Source organism: Zonotrichia albicollis, chromosome 6 (genome assembly GCF_047830755.1).
Source record: "Zonotrichia albicollis isolate bZonAlb1 chromosome 6, bZonAlb1.hap1, whole genome shotgun sequence".
In the NCBI taxonomy this organism is placed as follows: domain Eukaryota; kingdom Metazoa; phylum Chordata; class Aves; order Passeriformes; family Passerellidae; genus Zonotrichia; species Zonotrichia albicollis.
Genome location: NC_133824.1, coordinates 32630251 through 32644770, shown reverse-complemented (window position 1 = coordinate 32644770; position 14520 = coordinate 32630251). Strand labels below are relative to the sequence as shown.

The 14520-nt window shown below is 38.9% G+C and overlaps 1 protein-coding gene across 1 annotated transcript in view; it reads left to right on the top strand.

Moving 5' to 3' along the window:
- MYBPC3 (myosin binding protein C3) overlaps positions 1–14520 on the top strand; it is a 62247-nt gene that overhangs the window by 29678 nt on the left and 18049 nt on the right. The window contains exons 16-26 of the mRNA XM_074543134.1: positions 211–377; positions 742–907; positions 1814–1920; positions 2241–2270; positions 2436–2572; positions 4081–4158; positions 5223–5382; positions 7384–7488; positions 10600–10788; positions 12819–12953; positions 14144–14311. Coding sequence (XP_074399235.1) covers positions 211–377; positions 742–907; positions 1814–1920; positions 2241–2270; positions 2436–2572; positions 4081–4158; positions 5223–5382; positions 7384–7488; positions 10600–10788; positions 12819–12953; positions 14144–14311 — 1442 coding nt within the window. The remainder of the gene's footprint in view (positions 1–210; positions 378–741; positions 908–1813; positions 1921–2240; positions 2271–2435; positions 2573–4080; positions 4159–5222; positions 5383–7383; positions 7489–10599; positions 10789–12818; positions 12954–14143; positions 14312–14520) is intronic.

The window sequence follows — 14520 nt, the reverse complement described above, 5'->3', positions numbered from 1 at the left end:
AAAGTCAAATACCTACGGGAAAATTAATGGTCAAGATAGAGGCATTCTGGTTGCACTGACATTTGTGCAACAATCCCCTTTCTTGCCAGCTTGAAATGCTACAAAGATTGGATTCACCTTGTGTCTTCCAATCCCTAGTAATGTCAAGCTGCTCCTTACTCTCCTCTTTCAACCATAGCAAAAATGACTCAGCACTATTTGGTATTTCAGGGAAAAGGATGGAATTGAACTGACACGAGAAGAAACATTTAAATACCGATTCAAGAAAGATGGAAAAAAGCAGTATCTCATTATTAATGAGTCAACCAAGGAGGACAGTGGACACTACACTGTGAAGACCAATGGTGGGGTATCAGTCGCTGAACTGATTGTGCAAGGTAGGCACAGGAATGTCCCAGAACCAGAGAAGCTGAAAAATGAGAATAGGCCGAAGGTAACCTTCTCCAGATGGTGCAGAATGGTAGCATAATCCCCCTGACAGGGAGAAAGGAGATGCAATAAGGGGCATGGGGTTTGATAATAAAGGCTTTGAGGAGAACTCAGACCTGTGTGCCGGATATAGCAGATACTCTGATAACAACAGGTGCTTAGCTATCACTCCTGTTAAAGCCCTGCAGGCTGCCTATTTCCCTTCATATTGCTTGCTCAGCCCTTGCCTTTCCTACTCAGTAAATCCACATCATCTACTTACAGAGCTATTCTGATTTTTGATGTGTGTATCGATTATTCTCACGATATCAGAGAAAAAGCTGGAAGTTTATCAGAGCATTGCAGACCTGACAGTGAAGGCACGTGACCAGGCAGTCTTCAAGTGTGAAGTTTCAGATGAAAACGTGAAAGGAATCTGGCTGAAAAATGGAAAGGAGGTGATCCCAGACGAAAGGATAAAGATCTCCCATATTGGCAGGTCAGTCTTGTTTCAGAAAGCAGGTACAGGCTTGGGATTTGCAGTGCCATCCATCAGAATTGTTATCTCAGGGGTTAAGAATATAAAGAGAGATTTTGTCTTGGCTCCAGCTAACAGGTAAAAAGTTTAGAAGCTTTTCATATGCAACCAACATTTAGTGACAGACTTGTTTTGGCATGTCTGCAGTCTTTCTGAGTTGGTGCATTTTCTATATATGACTTCAGCAGTGCATCAGCAAAAGTAAATCTTAGTTTTCATTAGGATTACATGGTGTTTTGGTATGCAAAACACATTGTTGAGAACTTTAAAACTAACAGTAGTGTTAAGATAGTACATATGAGTAAACCCTACAGAAAAATTAGCATTTATATTAACATATACAGTTTGTAATTCTGCACTCAAGTTTCCTAGCAGTCTAGCTACTAATGGAAATGGAGACCAAGAAGATTCAGCATTAAATATCAGGTGAAGTCTTTCCTGGTACTCTTTTCTGTATTCTGTTTCGAACTTAAAATAACACAGGGATGGAGAATCACCTCTCAGTTTGTTTAGTCAGAGTTACTGTTTCACAATTGGATCAAATGAAACCAGTCAGCAGCGTTACAACTGCCCTTGTAATGGCAAAGGACTGGACTAGAGCAAGGAAAATGCTACGTCTCTTCAAACGATCTACCTTGGCCAAAAAATCCATTCATAGACAATGTACTGGCTTTAATAGGATTGGATTTAATACTGAAAGCAGAGCAGACTACAGCCCTGGTGGTTGTTGCCTTGTGCCATGGCACGAGAAGAAGAAATAATAATTTCTGTTAGTATCCTATGGCCTGCACTTTCTCTCTCGAGATAGCCCTGCTTCTCCTGGGGAGGCAAGGGAAGGGAGTGCAATGTATTTGTTCATGTTTCCAGAATCCATAAGCTAACTATTGAGGATGTAACACCAGAGGACGAGGCTGATTATTCCTTCATTCCTCAAGGATTTGCTTATAACCTTTCTGCCAAGCTTCAGTTTTTGGGTAAGTTATTTTAGAGCATGTAATGGGAATTCCACAGGGATAAAATGGTGACATTAATCATGGTTATACCAGGCAAGAGAATGCCAATCTCCTTTCTGATACCTCAACGTAGACACATTGTTTTTCCCTATTATTTTGCATTACCATTATCACATGGGTTTACAGAACCTGTTTTTTAATTTATTGTATAAATCTGCTGATTAATATGCATTATGAAGTTTCAATCAGTTTTTAAATTACTTTGTTTGTGCAAATGCTATGTAAATTCTGTTTTCTGATCAATTTCTTCTTCCCTGTCTCCTCCTTTCTTTCCCCCTCAGAGGTCAAGATAGATTTTGTACCAAGAGAAGGTAAGAACAGCAGTCATTATTTATATGCAAGAAAGAATGTTTTTAATAGCAAAGTAAGCAGAATTTTTTTTAATTTAATGCATGAATATTCTTTTTTTTTTTTTTTCATTTTCCATTCAGATTACTCAAACTATATGTAAAACTTATCTTCTCTACCTTTACTAGAACCCCCTAAAATCCACCTTGACTGTCTGGGCCAATCCCCTGACACTATTGTCGTGGTGGCTGGGAACAAACTGAGGCTGGACGTTCCTGTATCAGGAGATCCAACACCCACTGTCATCTGGCAGAAAGTGAACAAGGTAATGTGCAACCTGACACAGCGTCTGAGGCAAGTCACAACTGCAAATTTATTTTCCCTTCTCAAATATTACTTTGGTTTATGGTTACTTACAAGTATTTCCATATTCCTTTCAATTTTATGTTTTTAAACCTCAGAAAAAAGAGAAAAAAACCTAAATACCTGAACTGCAGCTGCTTGGGACATAGCTGGCTTTGTGATTCATCCTGAGCTGTTCCTTTTTATGAACTGTTCCCTGTTTTTTTAGTCCAAAAGAAGAAGCTGACTATATATGAGGAGACATATGTAGATGCAGATAGAAGGACACCAGACATATTTATTCTCTTCCTACCTCAGAGAAAAATAAATTATGAGTCATCCCCATCAACTTCACCTGATAGAATGAACATTTTCTGGAGGTGGCAGCTTCTTTTTTTAGTCTTTATCAAGGATTCTATCGTTTGTGAAGTAAATGTCATCTTAGCAGACTAGTGGCAAAAAGCTGAATTTCATATAATAAAAATAGAGGAACTTTGCTATTTGTCTTATCAAAGTGATTACAAAACATCAGAGAAAGAATTTAGAAGCTAGACTTAAAATGTTAAGTGAGCTTCCTTTCTGGGTATCTCAAAATATCCCCACCCCTCACCATCTGTGGGCTCTTGAGCTATAACTAGCACAAAACAGAAATATTTTGCATAACATTCTACAGCATCATTACACATCCATATGTGTAGATACAGAAAAAAACAATATTGCCAATTATGTTAATTCCCCTAATCTCCTATTTCTTCATTATTATGCTGCATTCTTGCTCAGGTTAGCATATCTAATAGCACTCAGAACTTTTTCCTTCAATGCAGAATTAGTATGGAAACAAATTTTTAAAAAGCCAAGAAATTGACTCTTCTATACAGGAGTTTCTGTGATAAAATGATGACTGGGTATCAGACAATCTTTGTACAGCATTACTTATGAGGTGGCAGGTCTCAATATATGAGGAAAAGCAGCCAGTCCTGATTGAAGGTTGTGTAAAATATATTTACTAATGAAATTCCAAACAAAGAGTAGCACAGCCTCAAAAGATGTTGTTCAACGAGTGTTACAGACCTGATTATTTCTGTGTTAAAATATTTACATCAATTTACTATCCCACTGTTACAGAAAGAAGTAATCCTTATTTTTGTACTTACACATATAGAGTAACTAGTACCAGAGGACACAGCCAGGTTCACAACCAGTTACAATAATACTGCAGGAATGTCATTCTTCTTCCTTTGCTAAGCAGCAAATCTGAGCTAGCTGACTTATCCTTCCTTTAATTCACTGCATCCTGATACCTTTTTTTCCATTTCTGCTTTTTACTTCGGTTTTGGAAGATTTCCTTCCCAGGTCTGCTTGCTGCCTAACTTTGCTTTTCTCCCACCTCCATATTCACCCCCTCCAAAAGACTCTTGTCTGTGTTGCAGAAACAGCTTTACTGCTCTGCTCAGCCTTAGCTGACTTTCTGTGGTTTCTTTGCTTATCTAGAGAAACGACCTACTTCGAAACAGTGATGATTCCATGACTCCCTCAGAAAATAGCAGTGATTCAAATACCGACAATAAGGTAAGTTCCTTATTATTTATGCAACCACACAAATGTTCTTATTTTTCCAGGTAAAAGGTCATACTCAAAAGGAAATAACATTTAAGTCAGTAGATATTAAAAGTCAAACAGTACATCAGGCCCACTATCCTGCCTCACAGTGGTAATTAATTACCAGACCCCTGCTGGGCACAAGAGATCTGGTGAATAATTTAAGAGTAAGAAGCTGATTGAGAAAGTCTTTCTAATCACCATCACATGGAGACTGGGTTACAGAGAATCAAAGCAGTTATTTGAAAACTCGTTTAGATTTATTTGTGCTGATTCTTTCCCCTCTGTAACCTGTAAACTCCAATAATAACTAGAACAAAATCTTACACGACACATGGGAAGATGACAATGGGTCAAGAGTGGATGGACTATAAAGAACTGAAACCGGACTCACTTTGCAGCAACTTTCATTTTTCACATAAATTATTTATCTCTTGATAGAGTAAAAAATATTTTACATTTATTATATAGCAATAAACCATTCTCAGGTTTAGGATCCTTCTGCACTAATCACTATTTGGACATCTGTTCTTTCTAGGGGTTCCTGTTCTAAATCTAAAGATACACAGGCACATAAGGAAAAAAGGAGAGTATTACACATGTACAACTTAATTGTGGCCATTGAGTGGCGGAAATCACACTGATGCCATTAACAGTTACAAGAACCTTGGTTTAATTTATACAGTAACCAACTGTTATCCATGAAACTCTTCCTAGTGATGTTAGCAGCTGTCTCAAGAAGGAATTTTTGGAAGTACTCAGTAACTTTGAAACATAACTGGGTTTGTGTTACTAGTGGTGAATCCCAACAACCTGCAGACTTCCAGATCCAATTTTCCCAAATTATATTTATGTGAGCCAACCAGTCTATATTTTCTCTCTTCCACATACAAAAAGAACTTGAAACATTTTACAGCTTTTCAATAATTATTGTAATATTGAATGATTTCTAGTTTTTCACCAATTTACAGACTCATCAGGCTGTCCCTGGCACAACTTGCAATGATTTTATCTGTCCTTTTCACTGGCCACAGCTCCTGTTTGAATCTGAAGGCAGAGTCCGTGTGGAAATGCATGAAGATCATTGTGTCTTCATCATTGAAGGGGCAGAAAAAGAGGATGAGGGAGTTTACAGAGTTATACTTAAGAATCCAGTTGGAGAAGATAAGGCTGATATCACAGTCAAAGTTATTGGTAAGTGAAGGAAAGAAACAACCAGAACATGAAAGAATCTTGAGTCTGCTAAAACTCACCCTTCTCAAAAAGTCTAAAATCTCTCTGATACAAGTTCTGACTTTGGCTTTAACAAAATGGGAGAAGATCATAAAGAGAGGAACATTATCAACCATAAATGCAGCAGAAGTGTTTTTTCAGAGGTGAAAAGAGAAGATCTCTCAGTAGTAATCCATATATTCCCTGTTCCAGGTGATTCTATCATTTTATAGATGACATTCCATTCTGAAGTACATGCTTCATGCTTGTCAGAAATAAGAAAACTTTTAGTCATTTTGTCGTGGGTTGTTTTTAAGCAGAGATTACTTCATTTTATAAGCAGTAAATAGTTAATGGAATAAAGAAACATAATGTATCTGATAGAAGCTGAACAGATTGACAGACTCTTCAATGAGTCACAAAAGACCTGGGAGGGATATGATTTTGAGTCAGTAAGTTTTATAAATTTTTCATAATATTTAATTTGCTGATACCCTGGCACACATAACAAAAGAACTAGTTATAAGCAAATCAGAAATGATAAAAGAAAATTACTTTCACCCACAGTATTAAAATTTAGAATTGCTTGACAAATACTAACTATTCTTCCATCTTTTATAAATATTAAATCATTATATTTACTATGAATATCTCCAAAGTGACACAATATGTGAGACATGCAGTTGTATTTTATAAAATTTATTCTAGAGAAAATAGGAAACCCTGGAGCAAGTCTCATCTTACAGAACAGAATTACCTCACATTTTTGCAAAAATTTTATTATGTCTGGGAAGAAAAAGGGAGCTGAATAATCAATGCTATTTAAAGGAAATCAACCTAACAAAGAAGCATCAAAAATCAGGATTCCCTTTAGACTAAGTTAACACATTGTGGTTGTACCTACTGCTGCTATCTGACAAAGCTGCATCACAGAATCAGATAATAAATTTGGATGAGAAAAAGATTTCTGATCTCATCAAGTCCAACCCCACCATGTCAACTAGATCAGGCACTGACTGCCGCATCTAGTCCTTACATAAACACCTCCAGGAGTGGTTACTCCCTGGGTGGCCCATTCCGATATCTAACCACCCTTTCTGTGAAGAATTTCTCCCTAATGTCTAACCTAAACCTCCCCAGGTGCCTCAAACCCATGTCCTCTCATCCTGTCTCTGGTTGCCTGGGAGAAGAGGCCAAAACCCACCTGGCTACACCTTCCTTTCAGGGAGGTGTAGAGAGTAATAAGGTCTCTCTGAGCCTCTCTTTCTCCAGGCTAAACACCCACAGCTCCCTCAGCTGCTCCTCATAGGATTGTGCTCCAGACCCTTCTCCAGCTCCACTGCCCTTCTCTGGATGTGATCGAGCCCCTCCATGTCCTTCCTGTAGTGAGGGGCCTAAAGCTGGGCACAGCACTTCAGGTGTGGCCTCACCAGTGCTGAGTACAGAGGGACAATCACAGTCCTGGTCCTGCTGGCCACACTATTCCTGGTACAGGCCAGGATGCCATTGGCCTTCTTGGCCACCTGGGCACTGCTGGCTCATGTTCAGCCACTGCTCACCAGCATCCCCAGGTCCTTTTCCACTGGGCCACTTTCCAGCCACTCTTCCTGCAGCCTGTAGTTCAGGAGGAGGTTATTGTGGCCAAAGTGCAGCACCCAGCACTTGATGTTGTTGAACCTTACGCCGTTGGCCTTGGCCCATGATCCAGCCTGTCCTGGACCCTCTGCAGAGCCCTCCTGCCCTCCTGCAAATCAACACTCAGACCCAATTTGGTGTCATCCATGAATTTGCTAACAATAGATTCAATACCCTCATCCAGATCATCACTCAAGGTATTAAACAAGACTGCACCCAACACTAATTCCTGGGGGACACCATTACATCAATACCACACAGGGAAAAAAAATGTTAAAAATATTTAATTTACTTGCATAAAGAAATTGAAACAATAAAAACTCTCGTTCATTCTCACCCTTTCTTCAGATGTTCCTGACCCTCCAGAAGCTCCCACAATCAGCAACATTGGAGAAGATTACTGCACTGTGCAGTGGCAACCCCCTAAATACGATGGTGGGCAACCAGTACTCGGTAAGAGTGCAAACACATGAAGTCCCCGCAGCTTGGCACATGTTTTTTGCTGCTCCTTTGAAATGGCCCAGAAGGATTCTCTGTTTAGAGATAAGGAAGGCTGACGCTCAGGCCGGAGCTGCTCTGAGGCACTGAACCTTCAAACCGGCCCAGGGCCTGGCCTGCAATTTTGAGCAGAGAGTGCCCCCTGCCTGTGCGATTTGAGGCAGAGAAGTATTTCAGCAAACAAGTTACCAAAGCATGAAAAGGTGAGATGAAAAATAGCTAAAGCTAACTATCCTCATTCAAGACTGAAATTTTATGTCAGTGTACAGGCCTTTGTGCTTACCTAGGAATATCCAAACAGATCTGTGGCCACCTCAGTCATCAACTCCAGACATCTGCAATCTCAGGCACTTATGTAATACATGTTTTATAGTGGAAAACTGCTTCATAAATCTACTTCATATAAAACAATGGGTCATAAAACAGTTTCAATCATTTTAGTGACCTTAAAACCTGCACTAAAAACTAGAATGCAAAGTTATCATGGGATGCAGGAAATCAGCAGGCACAATCAAGATTATCACTGACGCCATTTTGAGTTTTGCACCGAGCATGGTAAGTTTTAGACAGAAATCTCTGTGATCCTCAGAAGAAAAAGAAAATAATGCAGGGTCTTGACCAATTTTAGGGGAAAAAACTCCTGTGGAGTCCATATCTAGCAATTTGTTTAATAAAGATCTCTGGAGCTTGAGTTTCTTTGAAAAAAATATACATTGAAAGCTATATGGACTCCCATGGGGATGGCAGAGTTAGAAATGTCTAAAATTCTTTTAATCCCCTGAATAGTATCTGGAAGAGGAGAGTTTGTATTTGCATTTGTATGTCTGGACTTCATTCATTTCCACGAGGTCTGTCTCATTTAAATCAAATAATTTACCTGTGCAGGAATAAACAAGGAACTGCTGGGCCAGTGCTTTCTGGTTTCATCTATTCTGACAGGAAGCAAGCAAGAAGTCAAAATATTACATGCAAAGACATTTACCAGTAGTTGTGTCATTATCACAGGCAACCCCCACCTCACTGACTAGACAAAGGCTATGATTTTGTTTTGTAAGGTTTTCAGGACACATATTTTGAAAAGTTCTTTGCTTTGTTTTCACTGTCAAAGGAAGGATTTTGTTGATGTTCCAGTAACAACCCTTCACACTACCTGAGGGGGTTCCTTCAGGTAGCACAGGGCTGCACTACTGCAAGAGCTCCAATAAAACACTTGCAGCAGGAGGAGAGGAAAACTGAGATGCAGCACTAACCTTTCACACAGAGCTTTAAACAAGTTAGGAAGGCAGGGGAGAAAGGCATATTCGTTCTCATCTGTCTTCATATTGTTACAGATGGCTTTGTAGGCAGTCAGATACAGTCTTTATTAGCTATATCCAACAGATATAAAATAGAAATTCACACCCCATCTTCACCTTTCCTGGGATTTTGTGTGCTTTTTGTATTACTAAAACAGTATCTTTAACTCTCACGCATTTGGGAAAATAATTTGCTTTACCAAATGTCACCAATACAACCGGTATTATCATTTTACCTCCTTTCTGCCTGTTTTTTCTTTTAATTGCAAACCTCCTCATTTTGACACTTATGTGCTTAACACTGGTTATCTGTAAAAGCAAAAAAACCCCAGAAACTGAGCTGATGAAACTTCTCTCAGTCTCATAGACCCTGCTGAAGAGAGAAAAAAACAGGAATGTACCAAAGGAACCATAGGTTCATCACTTACAGCATTTAACTCTGAAAGCTACTGAAAGAAAGTATGCCAGGAGTACATCTTCATGCATTTAAAGTGATGATACAACCTGTCAGCTTAAAGATACCTCCACTGTTCTTTTCCCAGAACATTCTGTAGACTCCCATGCTCTTCTTGCATTTCAGCATTGACAGGAAAGGCTGCTGCGCTGTCTGTGCCTACAGCATGCCAGCAAATCAAATGTGCCTGTCATTCTCCTTATCCCTGGAGACACCTGAAGTGTGAATCATACTTCCCAGGTATACCAAAGGAACCTCTCCAAGTTTGACCTTGGTGAGCTGCAGGGACAGAATCACTCTCCTGCATGGCTCAATTATAAGTCCTTGCTGTGGACTCACACTATTGTAGCCGCCCCCTGTTACAGACATCTGTACAGACCTCTGCAGTCCATGGGTAGGAGCACGTCCACAAAATACACTCAGATACATGGCATGTGTACATCACTATTCTCTGATATTCATTCTGTAGCTAAAAGATATCACAGCAAAGTTTGTTTGAAAGAAGCTTATGTGGATCCCATCCAGTCACTCTATCTGCAACACAGAGAAGCAGCAGAAATTAATATAGCTAAATGGAAAGAAACAGTTCAGTAGTCCTTGTAGCAGGTCAACTGGAAAATATCTGACATCTATGTTTCCAATGTGATGTACAACCATCCTCCATATTAAGCATCAGGAATCACAGATTCCATTCCCAGTTTGGGGAAATGAGAAGTTTATCTTTTATACTGATAATCCAGCCTCACTTAGTCATTATGGAAAAGAGCATGGTAGTGTTGGAAAGGCTATGGATGTTCTGGAGAAGTGCTAAGACATGGATTCCAGGCATAGAGATGACACCTTAAGCTGTACTGCAGATTTGGTCTGCAGTGCACCCGGCTCCCTTTGTTCTCCGCTACCATACAGGCTCTCTTTCCTTCCCAAGGAAGTCAGAGCCAGAAAAATGGTGAGTGGCCATATCTCACTCACTGTAGGGCTGAAGCAGCCTGAGATCTGCACTGTCTGGGAAGCATTCTGCATTTCCATCACTTTGCAAAGAACACAGAGATTTAGCATCAGTTCTTTGATAAAACATTAATTTAAAATAAAAGGAATTTTCAAACTGTTCATCCAATTAATTCTTTGTGGGGGATTTAGGCTGTTAGTCAAGGTTAGTGAATTGAAGCAGAATAAAAGAAATAAATTATTTTTTTAACTCCATGCCACATCTTAGACATTTCAAGGAAATTTCTCCTTCACTTAAAAGGATTTTCTTTTTTCCTGCATGTGAGATAACAATTTCCAGTTCTTTTACCACATAACAGCTGTCCTTTCCAGGCTATATTTTAGAGAGAAAGAAGAAGAAGAGCTATCGATGGATGAGGCTGAACTTTGACCTTTTAAAGGAGCTGACCTATGAGGCCAAGAGGATGATTGAAGGAGTGGTTTACGAGATGCGGATTTATGCTGTGAATTCCATTGGCATGTCCCGGCCCAGCCCTGCCTCCCAACCCTTCATGCCAATTGGTGAGTTTTGATACTCCATGGTATTTCTAGGATACATCGAAGACAGGACAATTCTGATCTCTTCTCTTCAACTGCTCTTACAGCTAAAAGAATGTGTCAGGAAAGAGGCTATCAGCCATCTCTATATTCTATATTTAATCAACCTTCTCCTTTGTAATGTTCCTCTGTCTCTCATACCTCTTCCTGAAGAGCACAGAGGTTCCAGTTTCATGAAATTGCTGATGAAATTTTAGTTGTTATAATTAGAAGTGTGAGAGTCAAGCTGGATCTGAAAAAAGGAGGAGAACTAATTGACAGAGATTTCCCTGTCCCTCTCAGCTTCTCCCATTCCCTTATGGGTGCAAATATCACAGTATCCCGTCCAGTGCTCCCTTAATCCCAGCCCTCTCCACAGCTAAAAGGATAGATGATTAAGAAAATATTTGAGGAATGATTTTCTATAAATAATCCTTCCCAACACAGCCGTGCAGTGTCTCCTGCAGTCCCTGAGCAAGGAGCAAACTAAAGGAGTCCTCAGGAAGACTGCCTGCTAAGACTTTCAGGGAGAAGACCCACAAAAGTACAAATAGGTGGAGATTAAAATGACTAGAGTTTCTAAATCTACAAATAACAGCGAAGGGGGACAGCCTGCTGATGGAGACCATGTAAAAGCAGAGGATGCAGTGAAGGAGTCAGAAGGGAAGGCTGAACTGCAAGAAGGGTCGCTTAATTCTGGATTTCAAACTCACAACGGCTGGTCTGCAACAAAAGAGGTCAAACAAGAACCATCAAGTGGAGCTTCTGAAAAAAAAGGTCCAAAGTTTTCATGGGATAGGCAGAGTTTTACTTGATTAAGGATAAAGTTCACACTTACTTCTTCAGAGAAGAGGTTTGGGGTTTTGATCGTGTACTGTGTGGTTGTGTATGCTCCCAATTGCGTTTCCTCCTGTGTGCTGTCCTTGCTACCACATGAATACAAAAATTTTTGACAGTTACAGAAATGAAATTAGGTGATATTTTTTGGTGGTGTTTTTTTTTTTTTTTTTAACAATTACTTTGGGAACTAAGACTGATTTCATTAGTTCCACAATATGTGAACCTGTATTTAACTTACCTGGTAAAATCTATTATGTATATTCAGTTGATGTTCAATTTATAATACACAAATACACAGATTATGTCAAATAGAATAATTAGGTTGCTCTTAGGGTATGTATACTAAATTTTTATGGTCCTGCACCCTAAATGTTATTTTGAAAAAGTTGTTTTCTGTTTGCTTTTTGTTATAAATTATTTCACAGTAACATTTATGTTTATTTTGGATCCTCTAGTAAGAGCTTTTCTTGATTATTTTAAATTAGTAGAAAATAGTCATGCTGCAGAAGATCGAATTTAGCTAGTGGTCTTTCTGAACTGTGGGTTTATAAAAAGCCATGACACACCTGTTCTGAAGAGATATGAAAAAGCTGTATCTGAACCAAAAATTTTTATCCCTAAAATATTTTTCTCAAGTATGTCTCTGTTACAAATGCACAAATCAGAAGTAGTGTTTCTCTAAACATGTAGTCATAACTTTTGGTCATTTTCTTCACTGTATGAGTGAAGTGAAATTCAGCCACTGTCAGTTTGCTTCTTTGACATGCAAATTTTGTCCAGTTAGAGTCAGGGTGTAAGTACAGAATATAAAAGGTACATATTTTGATTTCTAAACTTCTCTGCAGACTTACGATGACAATTTGACTCCCTTCTACAAATCTTTGTTTTTCCAGTGGCTTTTCTCATAAGGGAGCATCTGTGAATAGGAGCTACTATCTTAACCTCTTGTTCCCCTTCCTATTATAGGAAGTCTTGTTCCCCTTCCTATTATGCTCTGTCTTTATTTAATGATGCAATAGGTGTTACACTTTCCAACTGAGCTTCACCTTTAGATTAATTTTATTAGTATAGACAGTGGTACATAAATCAGTGGTTAATCACTCCTTGTGTAGCCTTTGAATTCTCATAGTTGTATTGCTATTTCTCAGAATCTACTTGTCTGTATTTCCTTACAGCTCCTCCAAGTGAACCAACACACTTCACAGTGGAGGATGTTTCTGACAGCACCGTTTCCTTGAAGTGGAGGCCCCCTGAGCGGATTGGGGCTGGGGGATTAGATGGTTACATGGTGGAATACTGCAAAGATGGATGTAAGTAAGCATGACTACTAGGCAGCAGCAACAGAGCATTTAGAAATGCTACAATTGCAATAACTTCACCTCAATACACTACCAACAACCTAACCATGTCCAGCATCACCAAATTTTAACTCTAATCTATGTCTACCATCCTTGCCAATCATCACTGTACTCACTACGATGTGACCGTAAAACCATGGAAATCACATCCATAATGTCATCTTCACAATCATCATAAGCTTTAATAAATATTAGTAATATAAAAATATCATGACTGTTCTATAGTCCCTCCTATACTTCTGTATTATTCATGAATTGCAGATTCCTTAAAACACAAAGTACAGTCAAACTTTAAAAATTAACCATTACCTTACCTCATTTAATACCATTACTGGTAATAAAGAGTGTAACAGCACCATATCTACAAAATTCAGTGTTCTGTGATGCTACAACATAATGCTTCTGTCACCAGTCTGAGAACAAATTTATAGTCACTTCAATATTGACATTTTCCCTGACACTAGGCTTGATTGCCAAATAATCTAAACTAGGGGGTTTGTAGGGCATTATTTATGCAGAAATAATTTAGAGTCTTTGATGACACATCACTATAGAATTACCAGAATCTCTGTCACTGTCAGAGCAGGATGATTTTTCAGTCATATTTCTGTGCTTTATAATAAGGAAGCACTAAGAATTCTGTTCTACTGTGTCAATTGAGAATTAAACAATAAATTCCAACAGTTATGCGCTCTATTATTGTTTTCAGCATATGTGGCTCTCACTGATCTGTTTGGACAGTCACAGAAAGTATATTTACTCCAAGAAAAAAAATTCAATTAAGGCTTCACTTTCTTGCTAAAGCTACTTCCAAAGTTCTCCCCATTCCCATGTAGTAAAATAAATGTCAAGAAATCCCACAGCTCAAAGCTCTATAAAACAAAATGCCGAAGGAACTACCCAAAGATGATTCCCTTATCTCCAGCTATTTTGAGTAATCAAGTCTAGAGATTGCTTAACTCCATGTGTAAACAAATCTCCTTGATCCAGAGTTCTCCTTCCTACTTATTTTGTTCTCTTTTAGTTATGGTGCTGTAACTTGAGTTCATTTTATCCCAATAGAAATTTCCTTTCAATTGCAAACAAGGCCTCAGTTTGGAAAAATAATGTATTATTGCAATATGCACATACTGTACTTGTAGCTACAGAATGGATTCCTGCCCTTCCTGGCCTAACCGAGCGCACGTCTGCACTGGTTAAAGATCTGGTCACAGGGGACAAACTTTATTTCCGTATCAAGGCTGTAAACCTGGCTGGTGAGAGTGCAGCAGCAACAATAAAAGAGCCAGTTACTGTTCAAGAGATCCTGCGTGAGTATCTATACTGAATAAATCTTACTCTTCATTTCCTCTGGCCAAAATTCTGCCTTTAGTTAGGAATAACACACAAACTGCTTTTCCACTTTGATTAGGTGCCCAGTGTCTTCCGACTCTGAGAACAGCTCTACAGCACCCAGGTCTTATATTTGTAAAGCATAGCTCTTAAAATAAAATATTTCTTACTTTCAAAATATGGACGT